The 27,259-nt window shown below is 42.7% G+C and overlaps 2 protein-coding genes across 5 annotated transcripts in view; both read right to left on the bottom strand.

Annotated features, from left to right (window-relative positions):
* Positions 1-27,259, bottom strand: part of LOC147902058 (nuclear-pore anchor-like) — a 194,651-nt gene that overhangs the window by 89,267 nt on the left and 78,125 nt on the right. For all 4 annotated transcript variants that reach the window (XR_015540999.1, XM_087374650.1, XM_087374651.1 and 1 more), the window contains exons 12-20: positions 23,482-23,530; positions 23,275-23,378; positions 23,115-23,183; positions 22,889-23,032; positions 22,540-22,644; positions 22,343-22,456; positions 21,946-22,033; positions 21,775-21,818; positions 21,559-21,632 (exon numbers count right to left, since the gene is read on the bottom strand). Coding sequence is in view for 3 of the 4 variants with exons in the window: in XM_087374650.1 (XP_087230776.1) it covers positions 21,559-21,632; positions 21,775-21,818; positions 21,946-22,033; positions 22,343-22,456; positions 22,540-22,644; positions 22,889-23,032; positions 23,115-23,183; positions 23,275-23,378; positions 23,482-23,530 (791 nt within the window). In the remaining variant the exon portion in view is untranslated. The remainder of the gene's footprint in view (positions 1-21,558; positions 21,633-21,774; positions 21,819-21,945; positions 22,034-22,342; positions 22,457-22,539; positions 22,645-22,888; positions 23,033-23,114; positions 23,184-23,274; positions 23,379-23,481; positions 23,531-27,259) is intronic.
* Positions 132-4,538, bottom strand: LOC147902060 (uncharacterized). Its single transcript, XM_087375128.1, has 5 exons — positions 3,794-4,538; positions 2,809-2,884; positions 2,594-2,666; positions 1,045-1,242; positions 132-326 (listed from the first exon to the last, which is right to left on the bottom strand). The coding sequence occupies exons 1-5, from the start codon at positions 4,536-4,538 to the stop codon at positions 132-134; spliced, it is 1,287 nt and encodes a 428-aa protein (XP_087231254.1).

Raw genomic sequence — 27,259 nt, 5'->3', positions numbered from 1 at the left:
AAAAGACAATGGTGTGTTACAATATTGTTTGTCCACAAGGTTCCTGCAGATGCTGATTGTTGTCACCAAAGGTGAGTGTAGGTACTTAAAGTACATCCAGATTTTTCAATGACCATTGTACCTACATTCACTCAACGACCAAACCGCAAAGTGCGAGATTCTATGGATGAGCCCCCAAAAAAATTTGTCAATCGAATCTCATATACAATGAAATAACTGAAGTGCCACAAAGAAACAATAACTTGTTGCTGATCTTCAATAGCCAACAAAAACGGATCAAAATATCCATGTAACAAGATCTTTGCCACAAGTTGCCAATAGATATTCTGCATCCACCGTCAGTGAAGTGTCAATCTTGCTTCGTTCCGAGTTGGTTCCATAGTCCATGGGCTTGTTCTTTTGCATATTGAATCGTTTCAAAAGTTGCATTGCATATCTATAATGCAACAAGAGGCTGCAATAAAGTCTTTGCCACACCTTGTTGCCAAAAAAATAACGCATGTCAAATGTCTAGGTTAAGTCATCCTTTGTTTCATTCACCAATCTTGAACATTACATGTTATTATGAAGTCATCCACATATGGGATAACACACACCGTACCTTCCCTACAACTTTGGATATGTATCACCTTTTTTAAGACCCTTCTGTTGAGAGTCTCATTAATCCGTAAATACCACACTTATTTCTTGCTTCAGGCCTCTAGAGATAGCACAAAAGATACACACACACTTCTTTTGTCGCGAAGAGACACACTTTTTTTAAGTGAAAACTTTGAGTGCTTTATATTACAAGATAGCTATCCTAGAAAACACTGGTAAGATGAAATATTACATCAAGAGAAAATTTCCATGTAGGACAATCTATGCAGTGAGTTTGCAGACAATCGAAGAGCGATTGCTGCAAAGAACAATGAAAGAAAACAAAAGTAGAAAAAACTGGATCACCAAAGACTTTGTAGTTTCTAGCTTTCTAGAGAGTCCAAAGTGCCCAGTAGTGAACCCAGATAAAGAACAAGTCAAAATCCGGCCGTCTAGGAAAACAACCAGAAAAGCTTGCCAAAAGAAGCTTGAGAGAATCTCATTCTCAATCTGTGCCGAAGGACGTCCAAGATACTCCGTGTCTCGTGGCAATGCCAAAAGATATGAGATACGAATTTCCTTGGAGCTAAACACCAAGACAAATTGCTGGAGCAATTTGTCTGCATGATAAAAGCTGTCCAGACGGATAACACCCAACAAAACCTGCCATAGAAACATGCGAAATCTGCTTCAATCTCTTTCTCCACCATTTGACCGGATGATGCAAAGCCCAAATCTGATTTGCCTTGTCGGACACCCACGGTGGTGATAGCATAACTTTATATAAAGAGGAGACTGTTATAATGAGACAGCTTCAATGGACGAATGGACGAGTATAAAGGAAGAAGGGTCCAATCCTCAAGCCTGTCTTGAAGTTCTAAAGGTGGTACTGGCTGAAATGGCTGAAGCATTCGAGTAATGATTTGCCAGACAGGACGATAGTGCATTCCCAATCCATATTTTGCAGCAGCCAAAGCGAAGGATAAAAGAGTGCCATCATCCTTAATAACATCAGCCACATTGGAAATCCCTTTTGCATTAAGAAAACAAGAGCATCGGGGCTCCTGCAAGGCCAAGGGAGGAGAAAGAACCCGTGACCATGGATGCTCTCTGCTCGCAAAGAGTTACCCCCAAATGTGAAAGAATATGCTTCCGATCCAGAAACATCTGAGAAACCATAGGAAATCCTTTGATTTTGCCTTCAATGCAGCCCAAAAGAAAATCCCACTGCGTGGGGTGCCAAAAACCAAAAGCAAGAGTGGTGATGTGATCAAGTGCGCATCATAGCAGCCCAAGGCTGATCGTCTTGAAGAAACTGAAGCATCATTTTGCCTTTGTGGGCTAGAATGTGCACATGAATATTAAGAATATTCAGCCCCTCCATGCAATTTGGGTGAGCATAATCTTTGTACTAGAAGTAACCGCAAGCTTTTCTTGCCATGCTTTGACCGCCAGAAAATCTCCATAATGGTGGACATGAAGGAAGACAGATCCTTCTTAGTGAAAAATATCGATGGCAGATAAAACTGAATCTAAGCCACCAAGATAGATTGAACAATGCGAAGACGGACGTGCAATGGCCAAGTACCCAACTTCCAATATTCCAATTTTTTCTTCAATTTAGCAAGAACCCAATCAATTTGTTGACACTGAGTAATGCTTCAACCCAGAGGATATCCAAGATGACGGATCAACTGAGTTGGTGGAACAATTTCCCCCAGCCAAAGTAGTCTGTGCCAATCCTTAGAGTGCAAAGGCAACAGACGGAATTTCTGAAAATTAATGTGAAGGCCAGCAGCCAATCCATACAAAGAGAGAGCCTGCATAAGCGAAGAAAGGTCCCTTTGAGTGTTTTTTGGCATGAAGAATGAATCATCTACATAAGCCTGAGCAACCAATGAGCGACTTGCAAGAATTTCCAGACCATGTAGTATATATGTCACCACCAAATGATCAATATATCGAAGCATTGGATGCATGGCTATAGCATATAACATAGCACTGAGAGGACAACCTTGCCGAATTGAACAGCGAAGCGTCCAGGGCTCTGATATGTCTCCAGACAAAATGCATGCAGCTTTGCTATCCTGATAAAGCCAGAAGATGACATGCTGCAATTTCTGACCAAATCTCAAAGTCTGCATCGTCTGAGCTATAAAATCCCATTAAATGGTGTCAAATGCCTTGGCAATATCCACCTGCAAAATAAGAACATCTTGTTATGTGTACTTGGCATATTCAATCCCAACATAAGCATTAGCAATATTATCAATAATATGCCGTTGTGGAATAAACCCATACTGAGCTGGATGCAGACCATCATGCAAATATTCTTAATCCAATCAACCACCATTTTGGTGGTGATCATGTATATCACCGATAGGCTTCTTGGGAAGAAGTTTGACCAAACCTTTCTTCCAAGAATCCGGCATATACTGATTTTGCCAAGCACTATTGATCATTTGGAGCAAAGGTATTTTCAGGAGATCCCAAAAAGCCAAGAAAAATTCTACCGTTAGACCATCCCAACTAGGAGATTTCCATCTATACATGATTTAACAGCATCACTTAACTCTCTTTCAGTGAAAGGAGCTTCCAAGTCCAGGGCTTGTGCCGGTGAGACAATTGGAGTGACATGCTGTAATAATTTTTCCCTTGCTGAAATGACATCCAGCAAAGGTAGATCTGCTTTCTCCCCCTATGGCGTTTGCTTGCACAAATGCTTCAAGATTTTCAGCTCGTACCTCCGCCTCAACTTCAAGATCACCTATGCGCACACACTTTTTTTTTTTTTGGTAAAACCAAGATACTTATATTATAAAACATTCATTTACATCCAGGCCATGCTCAAAATAGAGCTACAGCCCTATCCATCAGAAACAGTAAAAGAAAAGTTGAATACAAGAAACATCCAAATCTTCCTCATGTAAGGCATCATATAAAGACTGCCTTAATGAGGCTCTGAAAAACTCATAAGGATGCTGAAGAGGAGAATTCAGATATGCTTGGATGCGCTGCAGCCAGAGGGTCCATAAGGCCCAGTATCTGATCCAGTGGAAGAAGAGAGAATACTGTGACAAAGAAGCTGATAGTTTGCCATACATCCAGAAAAACCTGTAGAATCTGTGTGCTGGAAATCTGAGAGATAAAAAATAGGAGATTCTATCTAGAAGGTCTCTGGAATATGAACAAAACCACAATAGATGCGGCATACTCTCCGAAGCAAGGTGACATCTTGGACAGAGAGGTGAAGCTATTCGTCGTTTAGCCAATTTCACTCCCACTGGGAGAATACCAACAATACATCTCCATAAGAATAGTCTTTGCTTCAATGGCATTTTCAACTTCCATATCATTTGCAATCTTCCTTTCCACCAGGCTGATGATTTGTTCAGATGCCATAAAGAATTAGCATGATGGGCAATCCAAGGAGGAGGTAAAATTAATCTATAAGCCTGTATAGATGTCAATGACTGCAAAGGCTTAGAAGAAATGCTTGAACTTGAAGACTGAAGGTGCCAATCTTGAAGCCTGTCACTGCCATTCAATGTCGGAATCGGAACCAGAGGAAGTAGGAGATCAGCAATAGCTTTCCAAATAGGTCTATGATGCATTGCCAGGTTGTATTGTCTACATGCTGCTGGAAAAAGGAGAAGATTTCCTTGCATATCTACAACATCATCAATGATCCGAATACCCATTTTCATAAGATTGTAAGCTCTAATGGGTTGTTGAACAGCAAGGGGAGAGGAAAACACAGCACTCCAATGAATACTCTCCAATCTGAGTGATGAAGCTAGAGAAGCAGGATGAGGAGACCATTTGATGTGAGAGAGTACTTGCTTCCAATCCTGAATCAAGGAATTGGAAAATGGACAAGCAGGGATTTTACCTTCAAATTTTCCCAGTACTACTTCCGATGGATCTACTATCCAATGTCCATAAGCTTGTGTGCGCATCTGACCACACAAAATTGCTAGCATAATAGACCAAGGCTGCTCTTGTTGAAAGAATGTTTTGAGCATAGTGATCTTTCTTGCCAACACATGATATTTGATGTTTATTATATTCAAACCACCATGCATTCTGGGTGAGCAAAGCAAGTCCATTTTGAGCAACCGTAAAGCTTTTTTATGAAGCTTGGTTCTCCAAAAAATCTCCATGGCTTGAGACATAAAGGATGAGAGATCTCGAGATGACCAATGTAATAGAGGAAGGAAGAACTGGACATAAGCTAGAACAATAGACTGGACAATTCGAAGCCGTACATGCAGAGGCCATGTGGAAATCTTCCAATATTGTAATTTGTCCTGAATTTTGTTGAACACCCATAACATTTGTTGCTTATTACTGATTTTCCAGCCAATAGGATAACCCAAATGTCTAACTATATTTTCCGGTTGAATAATCTGGCCTGGCCATAGAATAGCATGCCAATCACAAAGCTTGAGAGGCATGAGTTTTGATTTCTGAAAATTAATTTTAAGACCAGATGCCAACCCAAACTCTGAAAGGGTATCCATCAATAGGCGAATCTCCAATGGACTGTTCTTTAGCATGAAGAATGAATCGTCTGCATAGGCCTGCGCTATGAAGGGTCGTGAACCAGAAATCTGAAGCCCCTCTAGCTGTCCAGTATCAACCATGTGATCCATATAAAGAAGCAATGGATGTGAAGCGATGGCATAAAGCAAGGCACTGAGAGGACATCCTTGTCGAACCGAACGTTTGAGAGTCCAAGACTCAGACAAATGTTTCCCTATAAAGCATTGTGCAGTAGAATTTGAGTAAAACCAATATATGACATTAGATAGCTTTGGCCCAAACCAAGTTTTTGCATGATTTGAGAGACATAATCCCACTGTACTGTATCAAACGTCTTTGCCACATCCACCTGCATGACCAACACATCTTGATCTGAATATTTAGCATATTCCATTGCAATAAGAGTGTTAGTGATATTGTCATGTATATGCCGTCTTGGAACAAAACCATATTGCCTGGGATGAAGTCCATCATGAAGGATATCCTTTATCCGATGTACTAACATTTTGGCAATCAGTTTGTATATCACCGGCATCAAAGTAATTGGTCTCCAGTCATCCATAGTCTCACAAAGAATCTTTTTGGGCACAAGCCTCACCAGACCATGCTTCCAAGCTGAGGGAAGATGTTGGTGCTGCCATGCTGCATTAATAAACTGCAGAATTGGACCCTTCATTTCTGGCCAAAAGGCTTCGAAAAATTCAACCGTCAGACCATCCCAGCCAGGGGATTTATGTTTACCCAAATGCTTAAGGGCTTCCTCCAGTTCATCATCTGAAAAAGACATTTCAGCATTGAGGCTTTTTGCGAGGAGACAATGGGAGAAACAAGCTCAGTAAATCTGTTACGAGCCAATGCAACCTGAGGTGCAGAAGAAGAAGGCTGAGAATAAAGGAGCTGAAAGTGATCCAGACATTGTTTTTCAAGCTGAGAGAGAGATTGGGTCCAGAGACCATCTGATTTCCTTACCCTCATGATAGATTGGCTTTGCCTATGTGCATGTAAGTTCCAGAAAAAAGATTTAGAGGAACAGCCCTTATCTAGCATGGGTTTAACTCTGGCCCTAATCTGCCATTTAGACAGCTTGCGTTTGTCATTGGCATCAATTATAGAGGAAGCACAAGATAATAAATGCTGTTCAGAATCAGATAGAGATCTTTGATGACTAATCTGTACAAGATACTGCTTGTATGATTTTGCCCACTGGATATGCTGTCTGGTTTCTGCCAAGTACCATCTTCCATATTCCTTGATGACATTTTGAATACGATTTATGAAAGAGATCCAAGCAAATTCCAGATCCTCCTGACATGGGATAGCAATGGCCTGCAAGCCAGTCTGATCATATGCTGAAATTTTTCATGAGAAAGATAGAATTGATTAACCTGTAAATTTCTGACTGAGGAGAGCTGCAAGTCATCCAGAGGCATACCAAAAGAAAGGGTGATCCAAAGTGGAGTGTGATCAGATAATTGTTGTGAATAATCAGTCCACATCTGACATGTATATTCATCATATTGCTGAGCATGAATGAGATAAAATCTATCAAGCCTGGCCCAATAATCTGTGAAAGCATTATGATGATATGTAAATCCCATCACTGAAGGATGAGTTGCTATCCATAAATCTGCAAATCGAAGTGATGATGTCATGTGTTCCCATTGCTGGATTTCAGAGGGCAGCATATGTGATTTATGCGTGGTATTGTCCTTCCAGTGAGGAGAATTGTTGAAATCACCACAAAGTAGAGCATTAGAGGACCAAGGATATTGCTTTATGGAGTTCCACATTTGAGCTCTAGAAGCTGAATTTTGAGAAGCATACAAAGATCCTATTTCAAAAATCTCTCCATTGATCATACATTGAATAATCATCCATCTTCCACCTAGATCATTATATGCTATCAAGGGTTGCAGATCATGTCTGCCTAAAATGCACAGCCCAGAGAATTGTTCCGATCCTGAATAGAATATATCATATCCTGAAAAAAACCCATGCTGTCCAGCAAAAAAATGCTGATTATGCTCTTGGAGACATACAACATCCGGATGAGTTGTATTTATATATTGCCAGAGAAGCCTCCATTTATTCTGGTTGCAGAGGCCCTGTATATTATAGGAAAAACATTTAAGAGAAACACTCATGAAAATATATACAAGAGAATGATCGGTCCTCCAAAAGAGCGGGAGGCCTCAAGCCTCTGCCATTGCCACAGGGTCTTGCTGACCCTCAGCTTCCAATTCCCTGATAATATCATCTTCTTCACAAAGGGGAAGACCCTTCTTGACTGCATTGACCCAAGCCTTTGTGATGGGGCTGCTTGAAGAGGTAGAAGATTGACCTGGAGAAGGAGCAGAGGCATCCCAATTACGAGATTGGAGAGGTCTTTGTTTGAGAGGCACCGTCTTCTTTGCAGTCTGCCATCCCTCATGAGAAGGTGAAATATTTTCTCCTAACTTGCTTTTACCTTTATCCTTATTTTGAGCTGAATTGGCCTGACTCCCTGTATGAACTGAAGGCTTTGGTCCTTTAGCTTCAATCTTTTCCACATATGTCTTCTGACCTCCTTTATTAGATGGCAGAGGAATAGCAGCTGGAGGAGGTGGATGAAGGATAGAAGGTGTCACCACAATGTAAATATCCTAAGTCAAAGTACAGTTGACCATTTATTTGATCTTAATTAAAGAGTTTTATATGTGTTAATTATGGTCAAAGAGTCATTTTAAAGGTCAAAGGATTGACTACGGTCAAAGATACTTGACCCCAGTCAAGTAAACCTGATTGCGGTCAGAGAATGTTGACTTCGGTCAACAAGACTTGGCACGCGCCAAGAGGGGTTAATCTCGGTTAACCAAGATGTGCCAACCTCGGTTGGAGAGACTTGGCTATAATTAAGGCGCCTTGACCCTTGGTCAAAGCTCTTTAATTATAATCAAGAGTGTTGACTCCGGTCAACCAGAGAAAATATATATATTTATTTATTTATTTATTTATATATATATATATTTGTTTAGATGTGCACATGTGTTCAGTGGGGACGCCCACCGTGACTAGGATTAGTCCATAGTGTGTTATTTGCATGCAAAGCGCTAACAATTAATGGGTACCATGGTGGTGCGCTTTAATTAATTGTTGCAGGTACTAGGAAGGATTATTTTTCCTAAGCGAAATGGGAGCCTGACAAGCACCTAGGAAGCGGTTCGTGTGACCGAGAGCTTTGAAGACTCCAGAATGGCCCTAAGTGGCTTGTAATAAGAGTTAGTCTAGATTTTAGACAAGTGGCATGTTGCCAATTTGAATGGGGCTTGAAGCTCTTGTAAGAAAGGGAGTTCTTTTCACGTTTTAAGAGAGACTTACGTGACAGCTCATGCTGAACTTCTGTAACGGAATTTCTGAAAGTAATAAAGACCTTCGGGGGGGTCCAGCCCGACAATTTGTCCTGGGCCCTAGTGTTTGTTCAGAGAGAGGGAGTGAGGGAGAGCCTTTGGAGCATGTAATTCCGTCGTAGAGGCGTGAAGATATTGCTGTTTTTCCACTCTCAGTGCTGTTTCGTAATATACGGCTGTAATATTGGTATCAGAGCGTAGGTTCATAGCCTCTCAAGGCTGTGACGATTCTAGCAAAGGAGCTAGCTGGTAGGCCTGCGGACGATTGACGAAATGCTTTTATTAAAAGCAAGCCAGCCTGATAAGGGTGCACGGGTAAAATGACGGAGAGGTCTTCCAGCTTAAAGCACCGCAAGGGCTCTGAGAGTTGAATGCTCACGGAGCGCTTCCACGACAGACAGTTTGACGCGTAGGCTGTCCAAGGTTTGGCCGTGGAGATTTTCGCAGGTGACGAAGGCGCTGTAGCGTGGGTTGCGAAAAGAGGCGTGAAGGTTTTGCATCGTCGATCGATGCTCAAGGCTATGCTTGATAGGCGCCTGCGCTGAATTGCAGTTTCGCAATCTATTCCGTTGAGCAGCCTTCGTCAAAGTTCAGAGCCACAGCCTTAATTATGCGAGTTGCCAACGCTGTACGCCGACCTCGCCGTCGCCCGTCAAGGAGATTCCGTTTCCTAAAGCTGCAGAAAGATGACGTGGCAGATCTGACACGTGGCGCTGACGTGATGCTGACGTGGCAGCCAGCAGGTACACAGTGCACCAGATGACGTGGCAGTGACACGTGGCACAGGACACGTGGCGCTGACGTGGCACAGTACAGGTGGCAGACAGCTCAGATGCTGACATGGCACTGACACGTGGCAGCCAGCCTGGCAGACCAGTGGTTAAGTTAACCCTGGTACAGTTAAACCCTGGTTGGTTGACCCGTGGTTAGTGAAACCCTGGTTAAGTCAACTGCAGTCAGTTAACTCTGGTTAGTTGAACCAGTGTCCAGTTAGTTCAACTTTGGTCCAGTTAAGCTGGCCTAACCAGACCAGTTTGGTTGGTGTAACCAGTCCAGTTAGTCTAGTTGCAGACTAACCAGACAGTCGGTTAGAGTACCAGTAGTTACTCATCTGGTTACTGTTTTCAACAAAAAAAAAAAAAAAAGACAGTTGCAGAGACAGTTTTGGCTATTAATTTTCACCTGCCTGTCAGGTTTTTACTGTCAGAAAAGTAGCAGAAAACCAGTGAAAAGCAGAGAAAACAGAGATTTGCAGAAAAAGGAGAATGCATGCCTTTGAGCAGTAAAAAAAAAAAAAAGAGGGAAAAACAGATGCCTTTTGAAGCCATCTGCAGCAGCCAGAAAAGGGCAACATAGTTGATGATGCTTTGACAACTGTGTGGGTACATGCCTTGAACTGACAGCCCGTACTGGCATAGATTGTGAATGCAAAACACCTCTTGTTGAGGTATCTTTTATGTTGGAAAAGCAAAGGTAGTGTGTATTAGTTACTTGCACAGTGTGAGAAAAATCTGCAGATCTCAGAATATGGATCAATCACCTATCCAGTGGGATTCTCAAGATAGGGATGTGCATCCAAGACAGAGGAATGTGCCACAAACTCAACAAGAATTTGAACAAATGGTACGCACTCGTATACAAGAGTTGGAAAATCTTAAAAGGGATCCCAGGGCTCAGCATTTGTTTCCAGCAGAAGCTATGCCTGATCCAGTATATGACGTGCCAATGCCAGAGGCACACTCTCGTGTACAGTCTGAGAGAGAGAGATCTCATAGATCTCATAGGAGACGGTCCCATAGTAAAAAGAGATCGAGGCATCGTCACCGATCTCCTAGTCCATCACCGTCTACCTCAAGTTCGACTTCTGTGTCTTCTTCTTCCTCATCAGATAGACCATCCAGGAAAAGAAGGAAACACGAGAAGTCTGGGAAGAGAAAGCCTTCCAAAGCGACCAAGGAATTTAAAGAGGGAGGAAAATCTGTCAAATTTATGACCTACAATGGACAGTATGGTCATACAGACAAAGCATTGCAGTTTATCAGACAGTTTGATGCTGCATTTGGTACAGAGAAATTTTCAGAATCCTCCAAATTAAGAATGGTCAGCTTACATTTAACAGCAACGGCTAGTGCATGGTGGAGTGCACTGACCACAGATGGATCAGCCCCAAGAAAGTGGAAGGGCTTCAAGAAAGCCTTCTACCAGCAGTTTATGCCTAAACAGTTTAGAGACCATGTTCTTCAAGACTGGGACAGCTTGCACATGGATGCAGGAGATACAGTGGATGGGTACAACCAAAAGTTCTGGGATGCTTATTTGCAGGTTGCACCGTTCAAAAAGATCTCCAAAGGTACCCAGATGAGGAAGTACAGAGCAGGTCTCACTCCAAGAATTCAGGCAGTAGTGAATGCTTTGGGGGCAAAGAATATTCAAGATCTTATGCATTCAGCCTCAGTAGCGAGTCTTGTGCCGCTACAAGATCCATCTACAGTGCCATCCTTGCATGTAGGACGTGCTGATAAAAAGAAATCTGATTTTATAAAATCAAAAAAGAAAGAGTCCCCTAAGGCTGAAAAGAAAGGGTTTCAGCCTCAGAAGCCGAGGGGTACTCAGTTCTCAAAGACCTATAAGGGCAAATCTATTTTTACCCCTGAACAGATAGCGGAATTCCGTAGAGATGGGAAATGCTTCAGGTGCGGTAAAGAGGGGCATGTGGCTGCCCAGTGCCCAGAAAAGCCTTCCTCATCGAAGGGAAAAGAGGCAGAGAAGCCACGAGGACCGCAAAAGCCAATGGCGGGGGGTATTGCTGATATACTGGGTCATGCTTTGAACCCAGAAGAACAAGAATTGCTGCTATCATGGGGCAAAGTTAGAGACCAGCAAGCGCTAATTTTATTTGATCCAGGGGCTACTGATAATTTCATATCAGAGGACCTAGCCCTGAGGCTGGGAATAAAGACGGAAGAGTTAGGCAGGGCTTTGGATGCCGATCAAATGTTTTGTGGGAATCCTGTGCCAGTTACTCCCTTGATAGGGAAGCTCCGTCTACATGTTCAGAGTTATGTGGATCAGGAAGACTTCTTCATTTCTCCACTGAAACATTATGATGTAGTTTTGGGGATGCCTTGGTTTCACCGCAAGGCAGTGAAGTTGACTCTTCCTGAAAGAACGCTGGAATTTGTACATAGGGGGAAAAATCAGCGTGTAATTGCCAGGAATAAAGGGGACACTATCCCCATTGTATCTGATGTTTCTTGCGGTAAAGCAATAAAGTCTGCAATTTCTGCGTACATGGTTTTTGTAAAAGAAAAAGAGAATGATATGCATGCTGAAATGAATGATGCAGACAAAGACAAGTTTCAGTTTTTGGTAAACTTTAAAGATTGCTTTTCTGATGTTTTGCCAGGGGAGTTACCCCCAGAGAGACCAGAAGATCATCAGATAGAGTTAATGCCTGGTAGTGAGCCACCAAACAGACCCCCTTATAGAGTCAGTGCGACTCAGAGAGAGGAGATTATGGCTCAAGTACAGGACTTGCTGTCCAAAGGCTTGATTCAGCCCAGCTCGTCTCCTTTTTGTTCCCCTGTACTGTTAGTACAGAAGAAAGATGGTTCATTCCGTATGTGTGTTGATTATCGCGCACTGAACAAAATGACCATCAAGAATAGATTCCCTATTCCGCGTATTGATGATGTCCTGGATCAGTTAAATGGAGCTTCAGTTTTCAGCAGGATAGACTTAAAGAGTGGCTACCACCAAGTGAGGATACAGCCTCAGGATGTGCATAAGACAGCATTCCGCACAACATTCGGGTTGTATGAATACTTAGTGATGCCTTTTGGATTGACAAATGCTCCAGCCACATTCAACAGAATGATGGATCGCATCTTCCGGAAGTACAGGCATTTTACGGGTACTTTCTTTGACGATATCTTAGTTTTTTCCCAAACAGAGGAAGAGCACAGAAAACATCTTGCTATAGTGTTCCAAGAGCTGAGAAATCATCAGCTCTATGCAAACAGCAAGAAAAGTGAGTTCTTCTTGGAAGAAATCCATTATCTGGGGCATATAATATCCAAGAATGGGATACAAATGGATCCAGCGAAGATCCGTGCCATTCAAGAATGGCCAGAGCTGAAAACTGTGCATGAAGTTCGAAGCTTTTTAGGCTTGTGTTCTTACTACAGAAGATTTATCAGACATTTTGCTGATATCGCAGCTCCATTACATGACCTTACTAAGAAAAATGCAGCCTTCACCTGGGGATTATCACAGAAGAAAGCATCCAATACACTCAAGGAAAAGTTGACTACAGAGCCTATTCTGGTAGTTCCGGATCTGTATCAGTCTTTTGATGTGGATTGTGATGCTTGTGGAGAATGTGTTGGCGCTGCATTGCATCAGAATGGTCATGTAGTAGCTTATGAAAGCAGGCGACTTCGGGATGCGGAAAGATATTTAGGAATCTATGAGAAAGAGTTATTGGCTGTAATTCATGCTATCCATACCTGGAAACATTACCTTTTGGGTGCAGATTTTATTGTTAAAACAGATCACCAAAGTCTGAAATACTTTTTGACTCAGACCAAGCTTTCAGAGAAGCATATGAAATGGGCCAACATGCTGTCAATGTATCATTTTCAGATTGTCCATACTCCAGGAATTCGGAACAGAGTGGCAGATGCCTTGTCCCGAAGACCCCAGGTCAATAATGTAACTATTGCTTATCATCAGGACTTGGAAGGCATGAGGGAACAATATGCTCATAATTCTGATTTTGGTGAAATTTTACAGCAAATGCAAGAAGGACAATCTACCAGTCACTATTCCCTGAAAGATGGGTATTTAATGAAAGATGATTGCCTATGCATCACCCAGGAGATGAGGAAAAAGATTTTGGGAGAATGCCATGCGCCTCCCTATGCTGGACATAGAGGAATTACAGCAACAACTCTAGCACTAGAGAGGTATTTCTTTTGGCCAGGAATGCGCAAAGATATACATCAGTTTGTTACTGAATGCCTTACGTGTCAGAAAATGAAGTATGATAGACAGAAGGCACCTGGCCTACTTATGCCTCTTCCCGTGCCTCAGGCACCATGGGAAAGTATTACAATGGACTTTATTTTTGATTTGCCAAGATCAAAGTCAGGGAATGATGGGATTTGGACTATCATAGACAGATTCAGCAAGCAAGCTCATTTCCTTCCGGTTCGCAAAACCATAAAGGCAGATCATATGGCTAAGCTGTTTATGGCACAGATCTTTAAACATCATGGTATGCCTAAGTCCATTGTTAGTGATCGAGATCCCAGAATGACCAGTCTATTCTGGAGAGCTTTATTTGATAACATGGGGACGAATCTGAATTTTTCTTCTTCTTTCCATCCCCAGACAGATGGTCAAAGTGAAGTAGCAAATTCTACCATTTTGGATATGCTGAAATGCTACGTGGGTGACCAAAGTTCAGACTGGGAAAAGTACCTACCGTTAGTAGAGTTTGCTTACAATAATACAGTACATAGCTCTACAGGGAAAGCCCCTTTTGAAGTCATATATGGGAAGGTGATTTTGCCACCTATATTGAGGACTAAGGATGAAATATTTGCAGCTGATCAGTTTGTGAGAGACCTCCAGACAGCTTATAGCCAAGTCCGGACAGCAATTGAAAGGTCTCAAGAGAAACATAAAAGGGCTGCAGATAAACATAGGAGACAGTTGGATCTCAAGGAAGGGGACTGGGTACTTTTAAAGTTTGAAAAAGCTAGGCTCCGCAAGTTTAAAGGCAAACAGAAAGTGTATGCAAAGTTATCTCCCAGATACTATGGCCCTTTCAGGGTTACAGAAAGAATAAATGAGGTTGCATACAGATTAGCATTGCCAGAGCATTGGAGGATTCACAATGCATTCCATGTGAGTCTTCTAAAGAAATTTCAAGGACCAGAGCCTACAGAACCAGTATCAGAGGATCCACCAGAAGTGGATGAGCTGGAGGAAGTCCTTCAGCCAGAGCAAATTGTGTACCATACTGTACGTAAAGGCCCTCAGGGTAAGGAATTTTACAGGTATCTTGTAAAATTCAAAAATTATACGGCACTAGATGCCAAGTGGATGGACGAAGACATGTTATCCGATCATCCACACCTTTTGGATGTTTACAAGGAAGCTTTTCAGTTGAGGTCAACTGAATAGAAGCCGAGGGGATGTCACCACAATGTAAATATCCTAAGTCAAAGTACAGTTGACCATTTATTTGATCTTAATTAAAGAGTTTTATATGTGTTAATTACGGTCAAAGAGTCATTTTAAAGGTCAAAGGATTGACTACGGTCAAAGATACTTGACCCCAGTCAAGTAAACCTGATTGCGGTCAGAGAATGTTGACTTCGGTCAACAAGACTTGGCACGCGCCAAGAGGGGTTAATCTCGGTTAACCAAGATGTGCCAACCTCGGTTGGAGAGACTTGGCTATAATTAAGGCGCCTTGACCCTTGGTCAAAGCTCTTTAATTATAATCAAGAGTGTTGACTCCGGTCAACCAGAGAAAATATATATATTTATTTATTTATTTATTTATATATATATATTTGTTTAGATGTGCACATGTGTTCAGTGGGGACGCCCACCGTGACTAGGATTAGTCCACAGTGTGTTATTTGCATGCAAAGCGCTAACAATTAATGGGTACCATGGTGGTGCGCTTTAATTAATTGTTGCAGGTACTAGGAAGGATTATTTTTCCTAAGCGAAATGGGAGCCTGACAAGCACCTAGGAAGCGGTTCGTGTGACCGAGAGCTTTGAAGACTCCAGAATGGCCCTAAGTGGCTTGTAATAAGAGTTAGTCTAGATTTTAGACAAGTGGCATGTTGCCAATTTGAATGGGGCTTGAAGCTCTTGTAAGAAAGGGAGTTCTTTTCACGTTTTAAGAGAGACTTACGTGACAGCTCATGCTGAACTTCTGTAACGGAATTTCTGAAAGTAATAAAGACCTTCGGGGGGGTCCAGCCCGACAATTTGTCCTGGGCCCTAGTGTTTGTTCAGAGAGAGGGAGTGAGGGAGAGCCTTTGGAGCATGTAATTCCGTCGTAGAGGCGTGAAGATATTGCTGTTTTTCCACTCTCAGTGCTGTTTCGTAATATACGGCTGTAATAGAAGGACACTCCGAAGCAAGATGCCCAAATTTGTGACAAGAAAAACAAGCTCCAGCAAAAATGCCCCATTTTAAGGTGAAATATTTCTTGCCCAAATTAACACCCTCAATCTCAACTGCAATAGAAGAAGGGGTCGGTCTATCAGTATCCCATAATATGCAAAAACGATTTTATTACCTGTTGGACGAGGGGGACAGATCACTTGCCCCAATGTCATAGCTAAACCTGGAAGCTCTGTTCTCATATAATCTGGAAAATCAACCACTTCAACCCATACAGGGCAATGATGCTTTATGAGGTTCTGATAGTCCTTATTGGGGGACCAGGGCATGATATGCACCATCTGGGGACCAAAAAATAACGGAGACATTTCCAGCATCTTTTGTTTTGTCAAAGCATCCAAAAGATGAACTTCATAAAATCCTCGGGAGCCAAAATAGACTCCTTCTACAAAGCATCCACCTAGGAGAGAATTCACCCATTGTCCCACATCATTAGCAGAGGGAATTTTGCCTGGGAAAAAGATGATAACTGCAGTTTGAGAGAGCTTCTTCAAAGGTTGCACAAGAGATGGCAGCTTCATTTTGTAAGTGAGTTCCGGAGCAGGTTGAATCCATTCCCTTCTGCTTTGTTGAAAATCATCATTCAGCATATCAAACACATAAGAAGCATCTTCAGAAGAAGGAGCTATGGGAGAAGAGGCTTCCCTTGATTGTCTTTTGGGTTCAGGAGAGAGGGCTCTCTTGACATAGTACTTATTTGCTTCTGCCATGGAGGCTAAGGGGTTTTACAGATATCAAACAGGGAGATTCGGACAGGGACGAAGAAAGGCTCGCAGGCTGTACGCACGCTGGAATGAAGCACTGTACGGGCAGATTGGGAGATTACAAGAAAGGACTGAGAAACTGTACGGGATCACCGACGGGCTGTACGGGACAACGGGCAGTCTGTACGGAAGAGTTGAAGGAGTGTACGGAATGATTAAAGGGGAAAATACGAACGGATTGTATGGGCTTTGGGAAGGAAGACTGCAGGTAAGAAGTGACGAGCAGGGTCGAACGGAGCAGCGATGGAAAGGTAAGCAAGAACGGCCGTACGATGGTACGGACGAAGCGACGGGCGCCAAAATCTGATGGACGACGATGAACGACGCTCACCGTACGTCCGTCGCACACCCTCTCTCACACACCCGCTCACCGTACGTTCGTCGCCACACACCACACACACACACACACACATCACCTATGCGCACACACACAAAAGTGTGTGTGTGTGTGTGTGTGTGTGTATAGAGAGAGAGAGAGACACAGACAGAGACACAGACAGAGACACTTTTCTATTTTGTGAAAGGCTGTTGTATTATAGTACAAGAAACTGTGAAACTGTCCCCCAAAAAAAGAGGGGACAAGTAGTTACAATATCAAAAGATCTGATTATAGCAAAAAAAAAGATCCCGTGCATGTAGGCAATCAAAGAATGATTGCTGCAGAGAAGAACGGCAGAAATGATATTTAGACAGGGCAAGGTCAGCATAAACAGGAAATCACGAGAATCCCGGCAAATGCCAAAACAAATAAGGCATAGATTCCTGCAAGGATAGACATCAGCGACAAACAGCAAGAGCAATGTGACGGCAAGCCGATATCTGTTCAAATGGGAGACCCACCCACCCCCCCCCCCCCCCCCCCCCCCACACACACACACACATTAAGTACAATTGTTGATATTCTATATTAGCAAATAGAGTCTCCAAAATGAGGAGTCCAATATTACATCATGAGAAAATCTCATTATATGACAAGAAGAAAATGTGGTCTATGTGATGAGCTTGCAGACAATCAAAGCTTGCACACGCGCGCACGCGCACGCACACGCACACGTACACACGTGTGTGTGCGCGTGCTTGCTTGCTTGGTGGAAGACTTGTCTTATTTTTTTTTTCCGAAAAAACAGTGCTTATTATATTACTTCGAGAACAAAATACAAGAGGTCAGCTTATAGCTGACGGGCTGCGTTCACAAACCGGACGCAGCCCTAAAAGGTAGCATAATAAATCATACTCTCACGGAGGGATATGCTGAGTGTGAATGAACAGCCATCGGGGTGGTGAGTAGTGCCACCGAAGGCCCTGCGTAGTCTGCTCGAAGAAGAGGCTCTGTGTGTCCCAAGCCTGGAGGAAGCGTCTCCGCTTCTCCTGACCAGCCCGGGAGTCTCCCTGAATCTGGTCCCACTGGCCTCTGAGGGTATGAATAATCTCACTCCAAATCTCCGCCATGATCTGGGCAATCGATAAGGAAGTGCCACCGAGGATCTGCGCGCAGCGCGAGGTGGAAGACTTGTCTTATAAACGTAAACGCATATGGAATAGCGAACTTCCTATCAAGTAGTGTGTGTTATTGTGGCGTTGTTTGGTGGGTGCATTACAATTTACCTATGGGTTCTTTATTGGCTGCAAGGCAAATTGCTTCCTTGGCTTGCCCTACATGTTCGCAACTGAAAGAGATTGTGCTATATCTTCCCTAGACTTGTCCTATAGAAATCACTAGTATGGAAAATCGTTGTTGCAAAGAAAATGGAATGCATGAAAAATCCTACATAAGGGTCCCAAATCTGTCAAACTGACTCAGTAAGATCCTCCTCTCCATATAAAGAGTTAGAACAAAGCATCAAACTCACTAGCGAGCTATTTGCAAAGATATGTGCTGATGTATACAGCGAACCAAGCTTCCTTTCATGCAGTCCTTATGCTCTCCTACAGGCATGGATCTGCTGTAACTGTCAGGGACTCAGGCTCCTGCTCACCTTCCTGTGGATCACACTATGGCTCTTCTACTGCACTAGAGATCTGCCTCTGTGTGGGCTCCCTGAAGATCCAAATATGGCGCAGACTGTACGTCTTGCTGATGGAGAACGAATTCACTAAAGAGGCAAAAAGGCTCTGCTTTTATAGGGGCTGTATGCCCCAAGACTGGCCGACTGGCCAGTTTGTGGATCGTCACAGACCAGAGCCCCTGATCTGCCCGACCTGACAGACTGCTGACCAACATTACCTCTACTGGCCCAACTTTGGCTGCTGTTCTGCCAACCTGGGACCAGCCTATAAATGGCCCCAGCCCCCCACCATTAGTTGCTGCTGCTTTGCCGCTCCTGTCCTGTCAGCTCCACCAACCTGCTACAGGCTGCTGCTGCCCAGTTTCAAGGCCGATGACTAACCCCAGCCAAACGCTGCACACGCTGCAGCCATGTACCTGCTCCAGCCTGCTGTCATGCACCCGTACATCCTCCATACAGCCTTGCTGTACTTTGTGAGACGTGCTGTAGCAGCCCTGTGCACTTGCAGACTCCATATCTTCTCAGATCTGTTCCCGTAACAGTCCATGTGGACCCTCATATACTGATGGTCTACCTCCCCCATGTCCTCCCCATTTGGGAACTCACAGGCGGCGAGATAGTCTCTAGAATAATAAAACTAGCAAAAAATGCAGAGACTTGCGGCTCAAAAAGAGTGAGAAAAACAAGAAAGCGGTCCGTGGTAAAGATTTCTTGGACAATACTTATAGTGCCAACTCTATCCAGCTCCAATGGTCAACATAAAACTTGTCAATCGGAGCATGGATGGGACTCATATGTCTCCTATTTAACCAAGAAAATTGGAAAGATTGGTATAAAGCATGAAAGGCATCATCAACCCAGAATCTCTCTCAAGACAGAGGATGCCACCCTCTCTTTGACCCTTTTTTATTTGAAGAAACTCCATCATGTGGATGTCACATGAATACACCGCTAGAAACCATGACAATAATTCCTTGCTAAAAATAATGTGTTGCCAATCTTCCACTAGACACATACATATTCAGAAAGCCAATCTTGCACCCATCGAGCATGATAACGATCCACGAGGGTATGGCAGTCGTGTAAATCAAAGAAGAATGCACCATGTTGGGTAACATCCAAGGGGGTGTCCAACAGGAAGAAAATGCTGAAGAGACAGAGAGAAAGGCTAGGGAGTTGAACCTAATATGAAGAAAAAACCTCTTTCTGGTACTAGCCCTCTGCCATCTCAAACTACTATCGACCTCTAATGGAGAGGACACCAGCATCCTGCAGACTATAGAAGACGGTTCTGCCTTCTTTTTATTTTTAGGCATTTCTTTTGCTTCGGGCACTCCCTATCACAATGCCCAAAGCATATACAAATATGAGGCTGGTTCCGGCACCCAAAAACTCAATTCTCTGACGGAAAAGGGAGCGATCTAAATGCTGGTCATCCATCATGTTAGGGTCAGAGACAATAACCCTAACATGAGGTACCCCATCCATCTTGATTGCCTCTGTTGCTGAAGTAGGTGACCAAGAAGGGGGTGCACCTCAACAACAACCCCAAACAAATCTAACAATAGGGAGAAGACGGTGATGGATATGTGGAAGCCTTGGAAACCAGATGAAGGGCGAAATGACCTTTTTTTGTCTTCTTCCACAAGATCAAACCCTACAGAGAAACAAAAAGGGGAGAGAGTTTTCGACCTAAGGGCTAGCGGGCTAGCCCCTAACACTCCTTAGGGGAGTTAAAAACCACCTAAATAAAAAAGCATATTCTCAAAAGAAAAACATCTCGCAAATACGATGGAGGGGAAATTGCCAACAACCAATCGCTGGCCTGACCCCTAGAAGGAAGGGAATCGTAAAGAAAGTAGTTGCACTCTCTACTTCAAAATCAAGCTTCCACTCGTCTTTAGGGAAAATACATGTTCTCACAGCAGGCAGAGGGGTGGAAGTATAAATGGATAAGGATGAAGCCATCACTCGCCAATCCTAAGGTGTAATGCCAAATCGAAAGGAAGTTCCATATGCTGCCTGCAAAGACTCCATAGAGGGCTGAGGAGCGAACATGAGGCATGAGCGACGAGGAGCGGATAGAGGAGGAGGGCCTATAAAGCAAAGGAGAGGGGGTCAAACAGCCTCTATAGAGGAGCGAGAAGAATGAGCAGGAGTAAGAAGGCAAGTGTGGACAGGTGGAAGGGGTGAAAATGAATATTGGAGAGTGTGTAAAGGTGAAGCAGGGTGGCAGAGCCGTACAGATGCCATACAAAACTGTATAGACGTTGTAAAGGTGAAGCAGGGTGGCAGAGCCATACAGATGCCGTACAGCACTGTATAGACGTAAGGAAAGGGGTGGAATGGAAGGAGGTTCTGACGGAGTGGAGGGAAAACATTGAGCAAGTTACTGGTGGTCAAGAGGATGGGTGTAAATCTATCAGCAATGTGCAATATGTGCCTAACTGAATAACTCGCAATTTCTAGACTCTTGTAGATCATGATATGAAGGTAGAGATTTACGCAGATAAATGATTTCTAATAGACTTGAGAAATGAGCCTAAGGTGTTTCCAGTGGAAAGAAGTTCCAGGTAGAATACTCTAGTATTCAGGACAGCAATTGCATCATCAACGGTGGATGGAGGAGGGCTTCGACATTCGAGATTTGGTAATAAAGCATGCATAGCATGTGGCATTTAAAACATAAATCTGGTTGAAGGTCTTGCTGATGCAAAGACCTTGGTGCTATCTGCGATGGGTGATGAAACATAAACATCATCATGACTAGTTCCGTAACAAGTTGCCTACATCCATCCAAAGCATATCAGAAGATGCATTTGCATTCTCAGAGCCCTTCAAAAGAACATAAGATTCGTGTGTGTGTGTGTGTGCGCACGCGCGTGCATGTGTGCATGCCACCAACCAGTAGCAAATGGTTTGCTTGCATTACACTTAGTAATCTGCAACCCCAAGCATGACACGTCACACATATATCCAAGTGGAGAGAAAGAAACAAGAGGGATTAGATTCATGGCCGCTCGCTAGGCCACAAGCAAAAACAATTTGAAACTTGAATTACAGACCTGGCTTTGTTCAACTCATCCCCCAGTGATGACATGCGTTCAGAAGCTTCCTTCCGCACCTTCTCAATCTCTTCCTGTACATGGTAAGTGGGACAAAATTACAGCTTGAAGGGATTTCCTACAATATTCAAATTCATACATACATATAACACCATTGTTACTTGAGATCTTTCCTACAATGTTTAAATATACACAAACATACAACACCACTTTTACCTGATACCTCTCAATAAAGCTTCTCATATCCTCACCACTGGCATCTGCAGCAATGAAGAGATCTGTCAAACGGATCTAAATAACTGCATCTACTGATACTAGAAACTAGGCATTCCCAGCAGATTCTTAGTAATAAAGGACCAAGCAAATCTGCAGAGAATGAGATGCTACCCAATGCAGGAACAATGGCCCCACTCTTTCTTGGAAATATGCTATGAGACTTTACTTCCTCTTCATACAGCCTCCTATACATTCCTACCTGAAAGCATGAAAAAATAAGCTCATCATCATGTACACAACATTATTTTTCATTTTACAAAAGCCTCCAAAGATAACATAACTCAACAAAAACACTGCAAAGTCAATGACTAGGCAAAGGGCTTGCTTTGGCTCCAACAAATGACCATAAAGAAAGCCTGCAGCTATGTACAACTGTCTCTTACTATTCCCAGAGAGGATTCAACTGGTATAAACACATCTCTTACTTTTCCCAGGGAGAAAACTGTGTGTGTGTGTGTGTGTGTGTGTGTGTGTTTCTTTATGAAAACAGTATAAAGATGAAACTCACAGTTCCCTGAAGCGATGCTATGAGCTCAGTCTGCTCTTCTGACTTTTTCAAGATCATGGAAACTTTGCGAGCAGCCTCATCAGTCCGTTTTCTAAGTTCCAAGTCAAAGGCCTCCTAATAAAAGAGCATTACATGAGATATACATGAATAAGTTTCAACATTTCAAAATATAAAAAGAGACTTCAAAACAATCTCACCTTCAACTGTTTTTCCTGCTCCTCATTTTGATGACCAAGAGACCTCACAAGAGCACGGAGTTGACTATTCTGCTCTACCATTCCCTTCATATCCTTGAATGTGAGCTGCTTAAAAGATGCCAGAATCGAAAATGGCATACACATTATGACAATACAGTTCAAAGCATGCAAAATATCAACTGTAACAATACAGTTTAAGACAGACTAACCCATGCAGATGCCACTTAATATCACCTCCAACCCACAAAGCAAATAGAATGTCACACACATAATGACACTACCGTTAATGGCATACATACTAAATCTCCACTCTCACATTTACAGTCTTATTTTGTGCAGATCATCTTACAAGTCGTTCAGATATCACTGCATCTGAGGCAGTTACTTCTAGATCTGATTCCATGGGCTCCATTGGAAATCCACCTTGAAGGGAGTACCCACCAACTCCAAAGCGCTGCTGTATATCTGTGCATTCCTTTAGCAGCACAGTGACCTGGAATAGGAGAGAAACAAGCCATGACTTTATATCACTCAAAATCCCAAGCACGCTCCCCTCATAAAAACATAGACTGTACCTGACTCTGAAGGTCAGAACACTCTTTTTGTACACCAGCCAAATCTCTCTCTCTCTTTCTTAGGTCAGCCTGCAAAAAACAGTGCTCAGTAGCAAGCTCTAAGAAGAAGAGAAAGAAGGTTTGGGAAAATAGATCATCATGAACATATCTGAAGCACTACCTTCAACTCTCTAATAGATGTTTCTAAAGAGCTCTGTACTTCAATTGACAAATGCAGCTTCTCTTCCATCACAGAATATGCCTCAACCATTTGTGCATGCTCAGCTGCAAAAAATAATACATTGTCAATTGCTCTGACAAAAACGTATGCAGCAAGTCAATCAAGAACAAGCTTGAAAACAAAGAAGCAAGGGTATTTCTTGGAAACCTCGTTCGTCCATTATAACATCTGCCCTCTGTTCTATCTCATGAAGCACCTGAGATAAAACATCCACCATGCACGTCAAGAGAAACACAAAAACAAACAGTTGAAGATCAAGACGGGACAAGTCATCTATATTAAAAGCAAGCAAATCAACAGTCAACCCATACAGAAAGAATCAGCAACCTTATATAATGCACAACTAATCTCAATTTGCTTTGACCCAAGTTCAGTCTATAATCTCTGTTGTCCATTACTCATTTGGTTCCAAAATCAATTCGTTAAAAACTATTCATACAGCACAGCAGAGAAGTACGTTATTTCTGCAAAGAACATTGCATCACCATAAATACACGTTGTTGACAAGGTCCTCAGCTTCCATCAATTGTGAAAATCAGTTTGCTTATTACATTCCCAATGGACCTAAGCTCTGTCTACCCAATTACGGTCAGGTGAACCAAAGATCCAATACGCTCTAGGTAGTGGGGTTCAACTGCAGTTTGATCGAGCGTTGATAATAACCAATGTTGGAAAGCCTTAAAGGCTATCATGAAAAAGCAAGCCTAATAGGACACCATCCCTTAGTAATTAAGGTTGACATCAGACATATTGAGCATGGTTTGTAAGTATAGTGGAGAGGACATGGGGATGAGGCATCTACAAAGCCCACAGGCCTCACTGCCTGGTAGTAGCTAGGACCAAATAAGATCACCTTTCGACTATGGTATGGGATGCAAGTTCTTACTATAAAAAGGGCAATTGGCTCAAGATGTTGTAGAGCTCACGGTTGGTTAAACATAGACTTGCTAGGGCAAGGTGATGTGTATACAAGAACATCCCTTCAGCTATAAAAAATGGTTTACGCTACTCTGCACCAAAGTCTCGGAGCTCAAATACCAACTAATGTGAAATTAAAAGAGAATAAACGTTTTGACTTCTAGCAATGTGCAGTTAATAACTCCACTTTATAAATGGAACACATACGAGACATGCAATTCCTATCTGATTGCAAAAGCTACACCTGCTCCGTCCCTAACTCTTCTCTTTTCTTCTCATTTTCCAGCTCATGTCTATAGGTTCCTATTAAGCATTATTATTCAGATCTAAAATATGTCACTAAGGCCTGACCTGAACTCCGCTATGATAAATTCTGTATATGGCAGTCTTTTACATACTTTTATTTGCTGAAGGTTTTGTGAATCTCCCAAAATCTATCATTTCTCCTTGTTCGTGTGCATACATAAATGAATCCAAGAATATGCCCATACTCAACCGCTGAAAACACAAAGAGCGAGTGCTCCTGTTACACTTCCACAAAGAGGTAATGCCGTGATAGATAGCAAGCACATGTAAGCTCCTACTAGGATCATACGAAATGGGATGCCAAAGTGCCTACATTGTCTCTTATTGCCTTGTCTATTAAGAGGTTCATTATACCTCATATCCATTCCTCCAAGACTTCCAAGCAAGCTTGGGATACTTGGAGAATATTTGAATAACAAGGTCATCAAAAACCATTTCCCTATTCCTCGTATGGATGGCATTCTTGATCATCTAGGAGGATCTACGATTGTCAATTGCATAGACATTGAGTGGTTCGAGTAGCACTTCATATTGATAAACCACACTTCGAACAATTTTCGGACTTTATGAGGGCATTTTGCAGAGACAGTTGCAGCCCTACATGATCTCACCAAGAAGAAGGTTAGGTTTGGACGTACCCTGAAAGAGAAAGAAGCTTCTCAAAAGCTGAAACATGCCTTGATCACAAGCCCAGTTCTCATCATTCTTAACTTACGAAAACTCTTCTTCATAGCAGCCGACACTTGTGGTGACTGCATTGCAGCTGCTCTAACTCAAGATACTCATGCAATAGCCTATGAAAGAAGAATGCTGAAAGATGTTGAACTTCATTATGACATTTATGAGAAGGAACTCTTGGCAGTAATACAAGCTTATTCACTCTCTCATATTCCAACCCATTAATTCATTAGTTTTGGTGCATGGAGGCTTAATTCAGCGCCGCTTAATTTATTTATGGCTTAATTTATTTTATGTGTAGACTATGCCCAAGGGGGGCTTCCCCAAACGTTCAAGAAAAGATTCGAACCCAAACCCTTCTTTTTCCCATGCGTGAGCCCTACCACTACGCTATAAAGTAAGATTATATCCCCATTCTCTTATAATAGTATTATAAATGCTCCCTCATCCCCCTCCCCCTTTGATATGTCCTTTCCTCTTTAATGTGTGGTCTCTCCCCTCTCCCCCCCTCCCCAATCTCACGTCCCTCCTCCTTTAATGCCCTCCCCCTTTATACATTAATTTGATCATGGCCTTCCACTCTTACTTTTCACCCCTGTCGGTTTCCAATCAACACATCTTGAAACCCGACCGTCTACACATCAGTGAGCAAATTTCAAAGTTTTCATAGACATTGGCATATGGTTCAATGGGCACTCACATGCCTTCATTGTAAAGCCAATTGGCTATTTTTCTAGCATTCGTGCACATTATTTTCAGCCTTGTAAAGCCTCTTGGCTATTCCCGGCATCATTTGCCACATATGCCTTGTAATAGATTGAAATATATTGCAATTCTTCTTCACCAGCAGTTCAGATTGCACTTCATACAGACAGTGTATTGCAGTTGATTCAAACAAAGTTTTCACAGGCACTTTAAGTACATTTCTTTTAACACCATGTCTACCACTGGCAACCTCGATTTGGAGGCATCTGCTAAGTTAGACAATTCCAACTACGGCACATGGAAATACCGAATGGAGACCATTCTTGTACTTCAAGACAAATGGGAGTATGTCGATGGGTCTACACCTAGACCATCTAGTGCACCACCAACAACTCCCACCATTGCCGCAGCACAAGTAGACGGATCTACACATGCACCAACGGTGTCCACATCTGCAATAGATCCTGCCATTGCCTGAGCACAGGCAAAATGGGATAAGAAATATAAATATGCATGTCATTTGATCAAGCAAATCATGTTAGATGTCATGCTAGGACAGCTCAACACATTGAACATCCAAAAAAGCATGGGATATGTTCACAGCTCTTTATGAGTCTAAGAATACATCCAAGATTCTCACACTGAGAAACCAGATCAACCAGAGTTTCCACAATAGCAATGAAGCTGGTCATGCTTGCGTCTCAAAATCAAGGATTACAACAATCAACTAGCAGCAGCAGGAGAGACCGTGAATCCCGCAGAGATGGCTCAAGACATCCTGAATGGCTTGGAAGAGGGATATGAGAATCTAGTCCAAAGTATTGCCATTGAACCGCAAATTCCAACACTAGAAGAGCTACAGTCAGTGTTACTTGGTAAAGAACTCAAGACTCAGACCATTCAAGCACGCAGAGGTCATTTTAATGATCAAGCATTCACAGCCTCAGGCACAGGCACAGGCAAAGGAAGAGCATCTCAGAGAACACAACGATCGAGTCATCTTTAATGGAGATGAATGCACGATCGGAGATAAAACTAGAGGATATCACCTAGTAGGAAAGCAGTCAAGAAAAGACGCTTGTTCAGAATGCTAGCTTCAGTACCAGATTTGCATGCCATGTCATCTCGACAGCAATCAATGCCACTTTCTGCAGTATGGCATAAGAGATATGGACATGTCAATTTCAAAAGCTTGATGTAGCTAAGAAATCAAAATATGGCAATTGAAATTCCAAAATGGAAAAGTTTGCGAAGCATGTTGCTTCGGTAAACAAAAGAGAACCAATTTTGGTAGAAGTGTGCTAGAGCAATGCTCAGT

This window comes from Dipteris shenzhenensis, chromosome 5 (assembly GCF_047967505.1).
Source record: "Dipteris shenzhenensis isolate YYH24624 ecotype China chromosome 5, Dip_SZ_1.0, whole genome shotgun sequence".
Lineage (NCBI taxonomy): Eukaryota > Viridiplantae > Streptophyta > Polypodiopsida > Gleicheniales > Dipteridaceae > Dipteris > Dipteris shenzhenensis.
This window is presented reverse-complemented; position numbering and strand designations above follow the sequence as displayed.

What these genes read in the sequence shown, in the direction of transcription:
- LOC147902060 (XM_087375128.1), bottom strand. Translation starts at nt 4,538, where the DNA reads ATGCGCACACAAGCTTATGGACATTGGATAGTAGATCCATCGGAAGTA. An exon ending in ATGTCACCTTGCTTCGGAGA is followed by an intron (nt 2,885 to 3,793) that starts GTATGCCGCATC and finishes GTCTGCATCCAG; the next exon opens with CTCAGTATGGGTTTATTCCA. An exon ending in TCGCTGTTCAATTCGGCAAG is followed by an intron (nt 1,243 to 2,593) that starts GTTGTCCTCTCA and finishes TTTCTATGGCAG; the next exon opens with GTTTTGTTGGGTGTTATCCG.